Source organism: Camarhynchus parvulus, chromosome 2 (assembly GCF_901933205.1).
Source record: "Camarhynchus parvulus chromosome 2, STF_HiC, whole genome shotgun sequence".
Lineage (NCBI taxonomy): Eukaryota > Metazoa > Chordata > Aves > Passeriformes > Thraupidae > Camarhynchus > Camarhynchus parvulus.
Genome location: NC_044572.1, coordinates 147,006,883 through 147,020,169, shown reverse-complemented (window position 1 = coordinate 147,020,169; position 13,287 = coordinate 147,006,883). Strand labels below are relative to the sequence as shown.

At 43.3% G+C, this 13,287-nt stretch overlaps 1 protein-coding gene across 4 annotated transcripts in view; it reads left to right on the top strand.

Annotated features, from left to right (window-relative positions):
• The window catches only part of TRAPPC9 (trafficking protein particle complex 9), a 441,577-nt gene extending 429,682 nt beyond the window's left edge, over positions 1 to 11,895 (top strand). For 2 of the 4 annotated variants that reach the window (XM_030943200.1, XM_030943197.1), the window contains 2 exons: positions 1,554 to 1,777; positions 8,838 to 11,895. In XM_030943200.1, the coding sequence (XP_030799060.1) occupies positions 1,554 to 1,777; positions 8,838 to 9,017 (404 nt within the window). In that variant the 3' untranslated portion in view covers positions 9,018 to 11,895. The remainder of the gene's footprint in view (positions 1 to 1,553; positions 1,778 to 8,837) is intronic. The other 2 variants (XM_030943199.1, XM_030943198.1) reach the window with 1 other exon arrangement.
• Positions 11,896 to 13,287: the final 1,392 nt, after the last annotated feature.

Below are 13,287 nucleotides of genomic sequence, written 5' to 3'. Positions count from 1 at the left end.
GACTCCTCAATAGTGTTCTAATTGTCCAAAAAAAAAAAAAGAGAAAGGAAATTTTGGAACAGGGGCTGTTCCAACTGGGACACCAACACTGGTTTTGGATAGCTTCAGCTTGAACACCAAAGGGGCTTTTTGTGCTCTTTTTGCCAAACCTCTTGTATCTGATGCTGCTGGATTTGGACAGCTTTGGTCGAGGAGAGGTTTTCATCTGGGTACCTCAGCTTTGCTGGCATGACCTCTGGAATAAATGTTCCTTTCTGAACCTTTTTCTTTTTTGGCAATAACTTTAGTTTGTTTTTTATCCAGTGGCTGTGTTGAGGCTTGTTCAGTTTGCAAGGCTAAAGGGCATCACAAGAACATGCATCATTTTGCACTTTTTGTCCAAGGCAACGAAACAAAACTAAGTTAAAAAAAATAATTTTGGTGTATTTTTTTTTCTGTGACAACTCCTGAATCATAAAAATAGTGTCTTTCCTTGAAGAGGGGATATTACTAATGTAAATCCAATGCAGAGGAATAATATGATGTATGTCAAAAGGCAAGCATCCAAGGAGGAGCAGGAGTGATGGAAATGCCTCATGGGCATATGAGATTCTGGGGATAGGTATTCACACAAAGGATGCTTTCTTACATGTGCCCAGGGCTTTCTCTTATCTCTGAACATGAACCCATAGTGAAATAGAAATGTTCCTGTATTAATAGTGCATTAGAGATAACCCTCATCTGGAAAATACAGTAATACTGCACAACTGGGAACCCTTTCAGAGCAGGGAATTGGACTGGCAATTTCATAGTGTGTTGGTAATGAAACATTTTGGTTCTGTATAAGCAAATGGGCAAGGTTAATGGACACATTACTCTGGCTGTCATTGTCCCAGCAGTAACCAATTTAGAGGCTTTATATTTTCTGCTGTCCCAGTAAGGGAAAGAAAAGTAGAAAATTAAAAATAGAAATCCCAGAGTGATTTAAAGTGCAAAGAGTGAACAAGCTTGTAGTACTCCAGTATTATTTTAAAATCCCTCTTTTCCTTATAATCAGTATTTTAATTTATGTATTACATTGCAAATTCTGCCAATGTCTGTCCTGCTCCAAAAGCTCACCTCCACACAGAAGGATTTATTCTGGCTGTAACACATGAACATGAGCCTCCAGCCCTGGATCTCTCTAGCTGTTGTTTGTATTGATGGTTCCTGTTTGTATTTCCCTTCACCTCACGCTGTTGATTTGCAGAACCATGAGAAATAATCTGTGGCTTTGGCCTTCAAGGGAAGAGGTTAAAAAATATCTTCTGGTGCCTGTGTATATATCATAATTGGGTTTTTTTTCATAGCTCTTTCAACAGCTGTGGGCAGATACCAGGCCCTCATGAGCTGTTTTTTCTCAAGCAGGTTCCCTGCACAACAGCACAGCACTGGGTTTTCTCTCCCAGAATTAACTGTCCCACACTCCTGGTTTCACTGAGGTTACTTTTTTCTTGGTGAGCCTCCTGTCAAGATTAATGCAGCTTCTGAAGCAGGTGTCTAGCCTAATAAGGACTTGTTTCCTTGCTTTGCAGACATCCTGGTTGATGGCAAGGTGTGTGACTGCGATGTGGTGGTGACCTGCCAGGTGGGGGACCCTGTCCCCCTGCAGGTGAAGTTGACCAACTGGAGCAAGCACAGCGTGGGGCCCTTTGCTCTGACCATGATGCCCTACCAGGATTACCAGAATGGGGTGCACAACTATGAGCTGCAGGATGCCATTACCTTCGTGGGCTCCAACACCTTCCACATCGATACCGTGAGTTCTTTGGTCACGAGTATCAGCATTTTGAGTGATGTGCATTTGAAAGGGGCTTCATTACTCTATTGTACATTGTAAAGCAGATTAATTTTTGGAAATACCCATGATTATGGCAGCTTTTGCTAACAGAGCTGCTGCATTCATCTGGAATGGTCTCTCTGAAATGGTTTAAGACTGCAATTTCCTACCATGTAAACCACTAGTAAATTATCAGAGGCAGCAATTTCTGGTCACTCCAGATCTGGCTGAATGTGAATGGGTAGCCCTAGATTGAATGTTCAATACCATATTGCCAGTCCCTTGAGTCTCCCAGCACAGCCTGCAGTAATAGATTTTAAATAACTTTTTTTTTTTTTCTTCAGTCCATAAGAAACATTCCCCAGGCTGAGCCAAGGAACTCAGCAAATCAGTTCTAGTCATGTCCTGAGGAAACACAACAGACTGCAAAAAGAAAATGCTAAGCATTAATGACCAATCTGATGAGCTGGTTCATTTCCTGGATGCTTAGCATACTGTTATAAAACCATAAAGAAATGCATAAAATTAAGCAAAAAAAAAAAAAAAAAAGACCCTTTTTAAAACAATTGAGATTATAATTTTTCTCGCAATTTCTCTAGAAAATTCAAGTCTAGGAGCTTTTTGCTTCTAAGGCAAGACACTGAAAATACAGATAACACTACTCTCTCCCACATCCTTCCCTCCCAAAAATACAGCAACAAAATACCTGGAATGAAAATTCGCAGGCAATGCTGCAGAATGGAATGAGCAGCATTTCTGATAACTCATGAAATAAACATGAAGAATGGGGTGAGTGTTTGGGACTGTGCTTAGGACCTTTGTTTAGGACAGCTCTTCAGATTGGTAATAAAATGTACCTGTCAAAATTAAATGTATAAGTGAACCTTAGTCAGAAAGAAATTAAAGGTTAATCACAGAGACCGTCGCCATGCATATTTTTCAATTATGCATCACAGAAGAAAATATTTCTAAAAGCTAATGAGCATGAAATATACCATCAGCTTGATTCTTAATGGGGGCTAACTGCATTCTTGTAGCTGAATAATTTAAATATGCCAACAGAAATCATCCATGGATGGCTTTCTTTGACTCTGGTTCTGACAATGTGGAGTTTTTAATCAGAGTGGTGGTGTTTGGATGCCCAGCTGCCAAAGGGCCTGACCCTCCAGGCTAATGAGGGAAAAGGGAGATGTCAGTGTGATGTATTCTTACCTTCTGATTGAGTCTCCTACGGGGCAAAAGTCAGGAGGTCACATCTCTGGTGCCTGCCCAGGCAGCCTTCTCATACGTTCCGGTCCCTGCCTTTGCCCCATTGCTCAGGAGTTTGACATTTCTCCTGTAAACACAATCCCCAAGAAGTTAAAAATAGAATTGTTTTCTGCTGCTTGTCCTCCTTTCCATACAAAAAGGTGAAATGAACAAAATGTCGACTCTTAGACAAGAAGTGTTACATTTCACTGTGTGTGGTGTTGACGCCACACAGGCTCCAAGGGAAAGTTCTTGGTCACCTTCTTTGGGGTGTAGAGCCCTGATTGTGGAAGAAAATCCTTTATGTCTGCCAGAGTCCCTTTCTTTCCTCATAATAACTAATTTAGGAATAGAAAATAGATTTCAGAAAGTTCCACCTGTTTGGGGGGGATGAGGGGAAGTCCTGGTTTGATGCTTCAGGGAAGAACCACCATGCTCAGAATTGTGCTTTTGCTCTGAGTTTGGCCAAAAGTCAGACAGGCACTGGTTAGAAAACCAAAGAAGCTCATGGCTGGGTGGGATGAAAGACAACCAGAGTTTCTCTTTTTTATAAACCAAAGTTGAGATACTGGACCAGATTCCCTGCTGGTTTTCAACTCAGTGCTGCTGCATGGAAGCTGTAAAAAATGTCCCCATCATTTTTTTAACCTGAGGTCAAGGGCACTTGGCTATATTTCTTGTTTAGTGGAAGTGGCTTGAGGTGCTGCCCTTTCCCAGCTGCTTGTGAAAGACGCTCCCCTCTCCCCCTGCAGGCCCATCAGGACAGACGCTGTGAGAACTTGTTTTTGTGCAAAGTTGTCCAGTTTAGCAAAAACCACGTTGGTCAGCAGTTTAAGTTAATTGGGCTGACTTCACACTGACACCGGCACAGGAATGCTGACATGATTTATTGCAGGGCTGAGCTGGGTGGGAGGGAGGATGGAGAATCAAGTCTGGTTTCGTGTATCACTGGTGCGTGGTCAAGAACGAGTGGGAGCATCAGGTATTGCAGCAAGGGCAGATACTCCTCACACCCTGAAAATTCAACTGTTGTCATGTAGAAACTTCACTATTGGTACAAAAGAACCCCAACAGATCCCTCTGCCTTCCTAAATATTAAGTCTCATGCTCAAAATTCACTGTTATTTTTGATTCCAGACTAAAAAGTCTCAAAGCAGTTTCTACTGCTACCTGGAAGACAAGGGACATATATGGGAATTTTCAGGATGCACATGCCACTTTGCAGTGTGAATATAAATTGTTGAAAGGGTAAAAGTCACACAATTTTGTATTTCCCTTTCTTGTGGCTTGAAGTCCGAGTTAGAAGATTTATCTTGGAAGTAATTTAGTGATGCTTCTTCACCTCTTTGTGCTTTTACCTCAGTTCAATGCAGCAGCCTGGGTTTGTGTCACAAAGTCTCTGCTGGATATGATACTTCAAAAAGCAAAGTCTTTTCTGGAAAATTTTTGAAGGATATTGAGTTATTTCCATGCATTTTACATTAAGTAAAGTCTGCATTTTTAAGCACAACTTCTAATTTGGCTAACCTTACTTTTCTCTGTATTTGACAGAAAAAGTGACTTTCTCCATTATGGCTTAAATATTTAACATTTTTTATTCAGTGGGTGATTTTGAAACATGAGTTAACATGGTGGAACTTACCCATTAAAATACAGTGGATTTATTTTTTTATGTTGCTTCACAACATAAAGTTTATCTTTTGCCCTATTATTAAACTTTCTTAGTTCTTACCTCTGTTTTTTGTTGAATAATTAGTTGATCAGACAGAGTTGGTTTTTTTTACAAATTGAAACCAAAAATATTGCCTTCTGTGGAGAATCCTGTAACTCAACAATTCATCCTCTCTTGTTGTCCCTGCTTGTGCCATCACTTATCTTCAAGCAAGATTTTTTCCTGTGTGTGTTATCACACACAAGCTCAAGCGATTGGTAGTTGGAGATGAGGAGAAATTCATTAGTAGATGGTCATTTTGAATCAGCTCAGAAGCCATGGTGAACATTTGCTCACTTCTGGCAGGTCCTCTGTGGCCCATCTGGAACAAATTATTTTTCTTGGCACTGTTTTATTCACACTGTAAACTCTTTGGGGCAGCGAGCAGTAGCTGGCACCAGCCCTAATCTCCAACTGAGCTCCCTAAGTACTACAGCAGTATAAATAAGTAGTAATTAGTTCTAAGCAATCACAGTCCCACATGGTAGCCTAAATCAGGGAAGGATTAGGATGCAGCTAGAAACTTAATTTTTCTTCTATCTTGGTGGAACAAAGGACTAATGTGGACTTTTTTCCCTTGATTTTCGATCATTATTTTCTGAGGTACAAGCTGCTCATCTTTGTTTCCCTGAATGGTGGAATTTTAATAAAACCTGTTTTAACTCTGCCCTGGCTCAGGAGTGTCAGCATCCTGATGAATGATTCAACAGACACACAGGCACAGGTCTGGGCAGTGGCACAGCAGAGCTGTGTGCTGCTGGGCTGGAGGACAACACGAATTTGGTCTGGGTCAGGCAGGAGTCGTGCTCCTCATGGGTGAGCTGGGTCAGGCACTGCAGGCTGTGGGGTGCTGTGTCCTGCCAGCCATGCAGGTGACCACCTGAACAGGCCACTCTGAGTGGCCGAGCAAGTCACCAGACTTATGCAGTTTAGGGAACATTTTGCCTCATTCTGTGTTTGATCAGGTGAGTCCTTGTGTTGAACAGCTGGCTTAGGTGTGGACATCCACTTTACAGACACTTGGGTGGATCCAGTTCCAGACTGAGACGCCTGGATGAGGAGGGGTTACCAGGGGTGTTGCCCCACTGAGCTCCCATGAGGCCATGGAGGCGTGGTCTGCAGCAGGTGGAACCTGGCTCATTAACACAGGGCTGAGATTCAGTTGCCTAAAAGTAGATGTTTGCCATCATACAGGTGCTGTGGGTATCCTACCAGCCACCAGATGCTGCCAGAAATCCTGTAAGACATCTTGGGCATCTTCCCAGTCCTGTGTAGGTGTCTCAGTGCCTTAGACCATCCCATTGCCTGTGTTTAGGTAACTGTTCTGGCTCTGCAGGCTGCCTGGGGAGCCCATTCTGTGTCTGCTCCACTGCCTCCTTGACTAGGTATCCTCCTTTTGTAGTAGGACCTTGGATACCTTGGGCTCCTAAATGTAGATTTAACCTCAAAATTAGTCCTGGTCCTGGTGTAGCAGCTGGGCTGGATGTGACCCTCTGCTGACCTGACTGCTGCAGCTGGATGTCTGATCTTTTGGGAATCTTTGTAGGGAGACCCACTGGAGACTCAGCCTTACATTCCAAATTTGGTTCCTATTTTGAAGGAAACATCTGGTAACTTCTGCAGCGCCACCTGCACTTGAGCAAGGCAAAGGCTTCAAGCTCATTTTGCTTCCCTGTTTCTTCTCCAAACCACAAGTGTTGATGCTGTGGTGGTGGCACAACAGATGTGGGTAGAGCCCAAACCATGAATGTCTGCTGTTGATGCTGATGAGCCTGGAGCCACCTTCCTGCTTGCCAAGGGCTCTGAGCTGTGCTGTCACAGACATTCCTTCGTGGTGCAGCCAGATGAGGAGAAATGGACCAGGAGCTTGGAACAGCTCAGGGTGCTGAGGAGGCTTCGTTTGCTGTTTGCCTGCACCCACTGCTGGCATTAGTGCCTGCCCCTGCCCTCCTCTGCAGGAAAGCCCACATCAGCTCCAGTGAGGCAGAAATCAGGCAGGCAGCCCTGGGAGAAGGGCAGGGGAGCACGAGGGGACATGTTTGGATGTTGTTCTGCGTGTCCAGATGTGGTGCCAGAGGGCAGGAGCTGTTACCCAGCCTGGAGGGGAGATGCCAAGGACAGGGTCAGGGCAACAGCTGTGGCTGCTCTGATCCCTACGTGGATGATATGATGATGGTACAAGTTTGCTGTAGGTCAGCAGAAGTGCTCAACACCAAAACCAAAGGGAGCCTGGGCTCTCCAGCTCTGAGGATGTGAACAGAGAGCCCCTTGTGCAGGAGCTGCAATTTAGAGTCACAGAAGCAAAGAATGGTTTGGGTTGGAAGGAAACTTAAAGTTCATCTCATTCCAACCCCCCTGCCATGGGGAGGGACACCTTCCCCTATCCCAGGTTGCTCCAAGCCCCACCCAGCCTGGCCTTGAACACTTCCAGGGATGGGGCATCCATAGATTCCCTGGGCAGCCTGTGCCAGAGCCTCACCACCCTCACAGTTAAGAATTTTTTCCATATATATCCTAAATTTCCCCTCTTTAAATTTGATCCCCTTACTCTTTGTCCTATCCCTACAGATCCTGATGGAGAGCCTTTTCCAGCTTCTCTGTAGCTCCTTCAAATACTGGAAGGTGCTGTGAGGTCTCCACTCAACCTTCTCCAGGCTGAACAACCCCCAACTTTCTCAGCCTGTCTTCATAGAAAAGCTGCTCCAGTACCTTCAGCAACTTTGTGGCCCCTCTCTGGACTTCTTCCAGTTTAGGGAGGTCCAACAAAGCAGACTGATAGCCCAGGGGACTATACAGGATGATGTCTCCTGGCTAAAGAACCCAGCAGTGATAGTCCAAAAAAAAGCTAGAATGGGAGAAAATGCAAACAGCTCATTCCCTTCACTTCTGAAAGCTACAGAGAATCAACCTTGTGGAAGGTGGTGGCTGGAAGTTTACAGCTCTCTGGAATACTATTGAGTTCCAAGCACCCCTGAAATCTTCTGTTGATCATTTGCCTTCCCCCTGTTCCCCACCATGACCTTCCCATCATCCCTGTTTTGGTCTTCCCAAGCAGGGGCAAATTGTCCTTCAGCAAAGGGTGTCCATGAGCATTTCCCCAGTTCACACCCCATTGTTCATGTCCCAGTTTACCATATAATGAAATTTTTTGTAATGGGGAACAGCCCTGATCACCTGTCTCAGAGCCTCAGCCTTTATTGGGACTTTTCTGCTGGGATGAAGCTGCTTTTCCACAATTTTTGGAAAAATTCTGTCCAGTGGAATGGCTCTATGTTGATTTGGTGTTTTGCATTTGCTGTAACTCAGTTCTAGGCATCCTGAAACTGGATTTAACATCTTGTGGAAGCAGATACTAATTCAAACATTATCACATGCTGAACAGTGGTGGGAGTGTTAAAGTTAGAAATTACTGAAGTGTCTTGCTGAAATGATGGACTGAGATATATTATTTGTTGTGAAGATATAGATTGTAGATGGATTTGTGATGAAGGAAGATACATAAATGTAGAAACAGTGTGAACTCCGTATATTTAATTTGGACAAGTAAAATCAGGATGGCTACTGTTTTCGGGAAGTTTCTTGCTAAACTTCATTATTTCAATGACAGTCGCCCAAGTTCCTGATTAGAATTTGCAGTCAGATTGTGTCTCAGTAATAAGGGAGAATGAACTTACTTATTGCTAAGCTGTTAAATGGTGTTTAAACCATGTGTTTAGCATTAATTCAGAGATGTGATTTAGAACTTTAATAGAGATGTTGGTAAATACAGTCTAAGGAGAGATTTAGGGTGATCTCTACCTTAAACAAATTCTATTTTGGAATCAGTGACTCCTAAAGGTTCATATTCTGTTTTGAGCTGTGGTACAGATTTGCTGCATGAGTGAATAACAGGATTAATTTTTTTAAGTAACATTTTTACTAGAATAGGGACGAGATGTTTACTCCTTTTTATATGAAAGCATTATTAAATGTGAATCTGGAGTACTCTGAGACCCTTTGAAGGAGCTAATGAATTGCAAACTGCAATTAATTTGCTTTGTTGATGTTTTTTTTCGCTGATTTTTGTATTCTCTTTGCCAGGTAAAGCCAACCAAAGACTCTGTGTACTTTGGAGCACTTCTCTTCCTCTACACGGGCGATTTCTACCTGAACATCAAATTCCATGAAGACAACTGCAGCAGGGAGCTGCCTCTGTCCTGGCTCTGCCTTCCCAGTGTCCACATCCGTGCCACAGAGCCCGTGGCCCCAGCTAAGCTGTGAGAATGCACTGGGTGCTGTTGGTCACCCACAGCACACAGCAGGGCTTGGCACATCCTCTGCTTGACCCCAGCTTGTTTCTGTCCAACCCCAGGACACAGTCTCTACTCTGGAGGAACAGCTGAACACTTTCTGAATTGGCTGACAGTCATTTGGACAGCTGCTTCAGCTAATTTCAGAGGGAGAGAGATTATAACTATGCTGAAGTTTTCCTCTGTTTTCAGAAAGCCTTTGAAACTGTTTGCATTATACTTCAATATGCTCCATTGATATCTGTGGTTTGAAAGAGTCTTGAGGGCTGAATTTTGCAATGTGTTTGAAGGTCTTAAATCCTGTTTGAATAATCCTGTTTGATCATTTTTTCAGTAAGATTTGTGTATCTTGTGTATGAAATTCCTCCTGGTTTATGCTGGACCCATGGCATGTTCCCTTGGGATATAGATCTCTGTTAGATTTGTTCACTGGCTTGCTCTTGTTCATTTGTTTGCTGAGAATTTGGTGTCTTTGGTAGTAAACAGCAGTAGTGGTGCTTTTCAGTGTGCTACTGAAAGTAAGAATTGCCTCCAGTTATTCTCTCCCTCCCCTGAGCCCAGTGCCACTTGCTCCTGGTAAAGTCGCTGCCTTTAGTTTGGCAGATCTATGAACTAGAAAGGAGAGAGGGTGAGGAAGAGCAAAGGAGTTGTGTCCTTGAGAGAATAAATAAGCCAACTTTTGGGCTGCCTAAGGCTTGGCTGTGAATTTAGGCTTTCACAGTTCTGTTCTACACAGTCATAGTCACTTGAAACATTTGCAGACTCTTAAAGATCCACCAGAATTAATCAGATGATCATTAATATAACTTTTCATGAGTTTTTGCAAACTCTTCTCACCAGATTTTTCATACTGATATACTGCTTTTTAAATGTGTCTAATTTTTTCCTTTTTTTTTTTTTTTTTTTTTTTTTTAAAAGTTTGGGGGTTTTTTAAGTTTAATTATTAGGCAGTTAAGGCCATGGAATTCCTGAGTGTGAGAGTAGTTGTTGAATGTACTGATAATTTAGCCTATTTTTCAGAATAATGTTTTTGTATAGTGAGACATGTTTTTACCCCGTGTAAAGCAGGGAGATGTTTTAGCTGTATGATTAATACATTATTTCATGGACCATATGTTTAAAAACGATCTCAGTCTTCTCTTAAATGCATAGTTAAATTTGGTGGTAGTATGCTTTGGGGGTGGATACACCAAGATGTGGCAGGGACACTCCAGTTAGCTCTACATGATTTAAATCTACATGCACAACCTCTCTGCAGATTCTTTGTTTCTTTAGAATTCATGCAGACATGGGCCCCCACTGAATGCCTGGCCTGACCCTTCCTGCTCAGTTCTGGCTCTCTGCACCATGCCCAGGGGTGCTTTTAGGTGTGATTGGTGCTTCCCACAGTGCTCCAAACCCCATTCATTGCATGCTTGCAAGTGACTGTTCATCCTAAATATATTCCCAACCTAGGGAGCTGTGGCTGTAGAATGGTAGCTGCATTTCCAGTGTATGCAGGGTATTATCTCTAAAAACCTGTGTTGTGGCAATGTTGTCAATGTTTGTGCTTCAGCTGTGGCTCTGGACTCAGCCTTGAAAGTGGAAGTTTTCAGTCTTGACCTGATGAAAATCTGAGCCCTGCTGAGGATTTATTTGCAATGATTCACTGCTCTGTCAGGTGCCAGTGAGGTCCAGTAACAAAACCCCTGGAAAGAGGGTCCAACAGCTGAGTTGGGCCTGCTTTGCTGTGTTGGTGGAGCTTGGCTGACCAGATTGTGCCATGAGGCTGAATTCTCTGTCATTGGATAGGCAACACCCAGAAAAATGAGATCCAAGGAGAGCAGGAACTGAAACCAGTACATCTTCTCTAAAAGCTTGGTTTTGACATGAGTGTCTGGACTATGTTGCACAACACTGTTGGAGTAAAATCCAAATTGGGTTTTATTCAGTGTTCCCAGAAGATAATCTGCAGATTCTAGGAATACAGCTAAGGCTTTATAAGGACCACATTGAAATAAAAATATGGTAAAGTAGATGCTGTTGTAGTCAGGATGCTTCAATTTACTCAGCTAAGGGTCTGTTCTCTAATTATTTTTCAACAGCATTCTCTGAGAAGAGAGGGTCTTGTTCTGTAGAGCCTGTCCTGGGATGCAACATTCCTGTGCCTTTTACTTATAAAAGATCCTTATCTACAGCCCTCTGAAGGTGTTGGAATGGGAACAGGTTTTATTATAAGAAAAGCTGGCTGCATATTTTCTAGGTATCCAATATGCCATTATAAATCTGCCATATGGGCACATAAATATAAGTTCTTATGTGTGAGCTGACCCTTAAAGCTCTGTCTGTTCATTATATAGCAGACTACTCTGTCCCTTGTCAACTTGGACACTTAGTTGCTTTTGGCATTTATGATATCTTCCCCAATTTTCTCAGACTTCTACTTGTCTTGGTGAAAGAGATGAAACACAAGAAGTTCTTCCTTCTGGGGATCATTTTTAACTTTGTCCAGAAGGAAGACATTTAAGTGTTAGTGTAATTGAGAGGGGTTGGGGGAAAGGTGCTTAAAATCACTGGGGTTGCTGTCAGGATTGGTCCTTGTACTGCTTGAAAGAAGGATGATATTTTTCTTATTTGCTTTCATTTCTTGGTACTGAAAACTTCTTTTTCTTTCTCTGCAACGCCCAGCAATTATTTTGAACATGATGAGCTGAACTGTTCATTGTAAATCTGATACAAACCAGTGGTTGCAATAAATGATTCCTAATTTAAATGGCCATTGCTGAGAGCAGATGCTGATCCCATATATGAATGCACTGGAGAAGTATAAGTTATGTAACTTTAACTGAATAAATACTCGTGGCTTGTTATTTACACCTCTGCCAGTCTCTTTAGTCTGTAGCTCTTGGAGGTGTTGTGTGATTTTGCTGATAATAATGTGCATCTCTTGATTGTGAGTTGTGTCTCTGAAAGAATGTGTTGGGCCCTGGAACTGAAATTTCAGCTTCACTCAAGTGTGGTGTTTGTGAGGTCCCCAGGATGAGGTGAGAGATGAGAATTTGACTCCAAGTTTTCAGAAGGCTGATTTATTATTTTATGATGTTATATTATATTAAATAAATTATATACTAAAACCATACTATAGAAAGAGAAATTATACACCAGAAGGCTGGAGAAGATTGAATAATAAAAACCCGTGACAGACTCAGAGAGTCCGACAGAGCTGGACTGGAATTGGTCATTAAATTAAAACAATTCACATGGTGGGTAAACAATTCTCCAAATCACATTCCCAAACAGCAAAACAAGGAGAAGATGAAGCTTCCCAGCTTCCCAGGAGAAGAAATCCTGGCAAAGAGATTTTTCAGAAAATATCATGGTGGCACTCAAGTTTCCTCTTCCTAGATGAACTCAGAGGTGGTGAACCCTGTCTGCTCTGTGGTGTGGCTCCTGTGTCAGCTGAGGAGAGGGAGAGGCACTCACATGAAGGGCAACAAATGGCCAGAAGTTGTGTCCAGGGAGGTTTAGGTTGGGTATTAGGAGAAGGTTCTTCACCCAGAGGGTGGTTGGGTGCTGGAACAGACTCTCCAGGGAAAGGGTCACAGCCCAGAGCCTGACAGAGCTCAAGAAATGTTTGGACAGTGCTCTCAGGCACAGGGTGGGGCTCTTGGGGATGGTCCTGTGAAGGGGTGGGAGTCGGATTTGCTGATTCTTGTGGATACCTTCCAACTTGGCTTAATTTGAGACTCTGTGAAATGCCTCAGTGTCCCAGTACTGATGTTGGGCGTGGTGAGGCCCTGGCACAGGTTGCCCAGAGAAGTGAAGGCTGCTCCACCCCTGGAAACATTCAAGGCTGGGTAGGACAGGGCTCTGAACAACCTGATCCAGCTGAGGACATCCCTGCTCAGTGCTGGAGGATTGGAGCTAGACCTGTAAATGTTCCTTGCAACTCAAAGCATTCCATGATTCTTTCACCCTTTCCATCCTTTAGGAAACAGCTCAAAGGCTGGAAGGACCGTCTTGGAAGACTGACTGCAAGCACTAAAAAACCATTTGATGCCCGGCCTTGTCTGAGCTCCTTCTGTCAGTCCTGGGGCTCCTGTGTTTGCATTCCAATCTAGAAGCTCTTAGGGTTTCTTCAGTGAGGGTCAGCTGCACCCTCCCTTCCTTGAGTCCTGTGGCTCCCTCCTGGGTGTGAGCATTTGTTTGTCCCTGGAGAGAGGCTGTGCATCCCTCCTGCTTGCCCTGCACAGCCCAGAGCA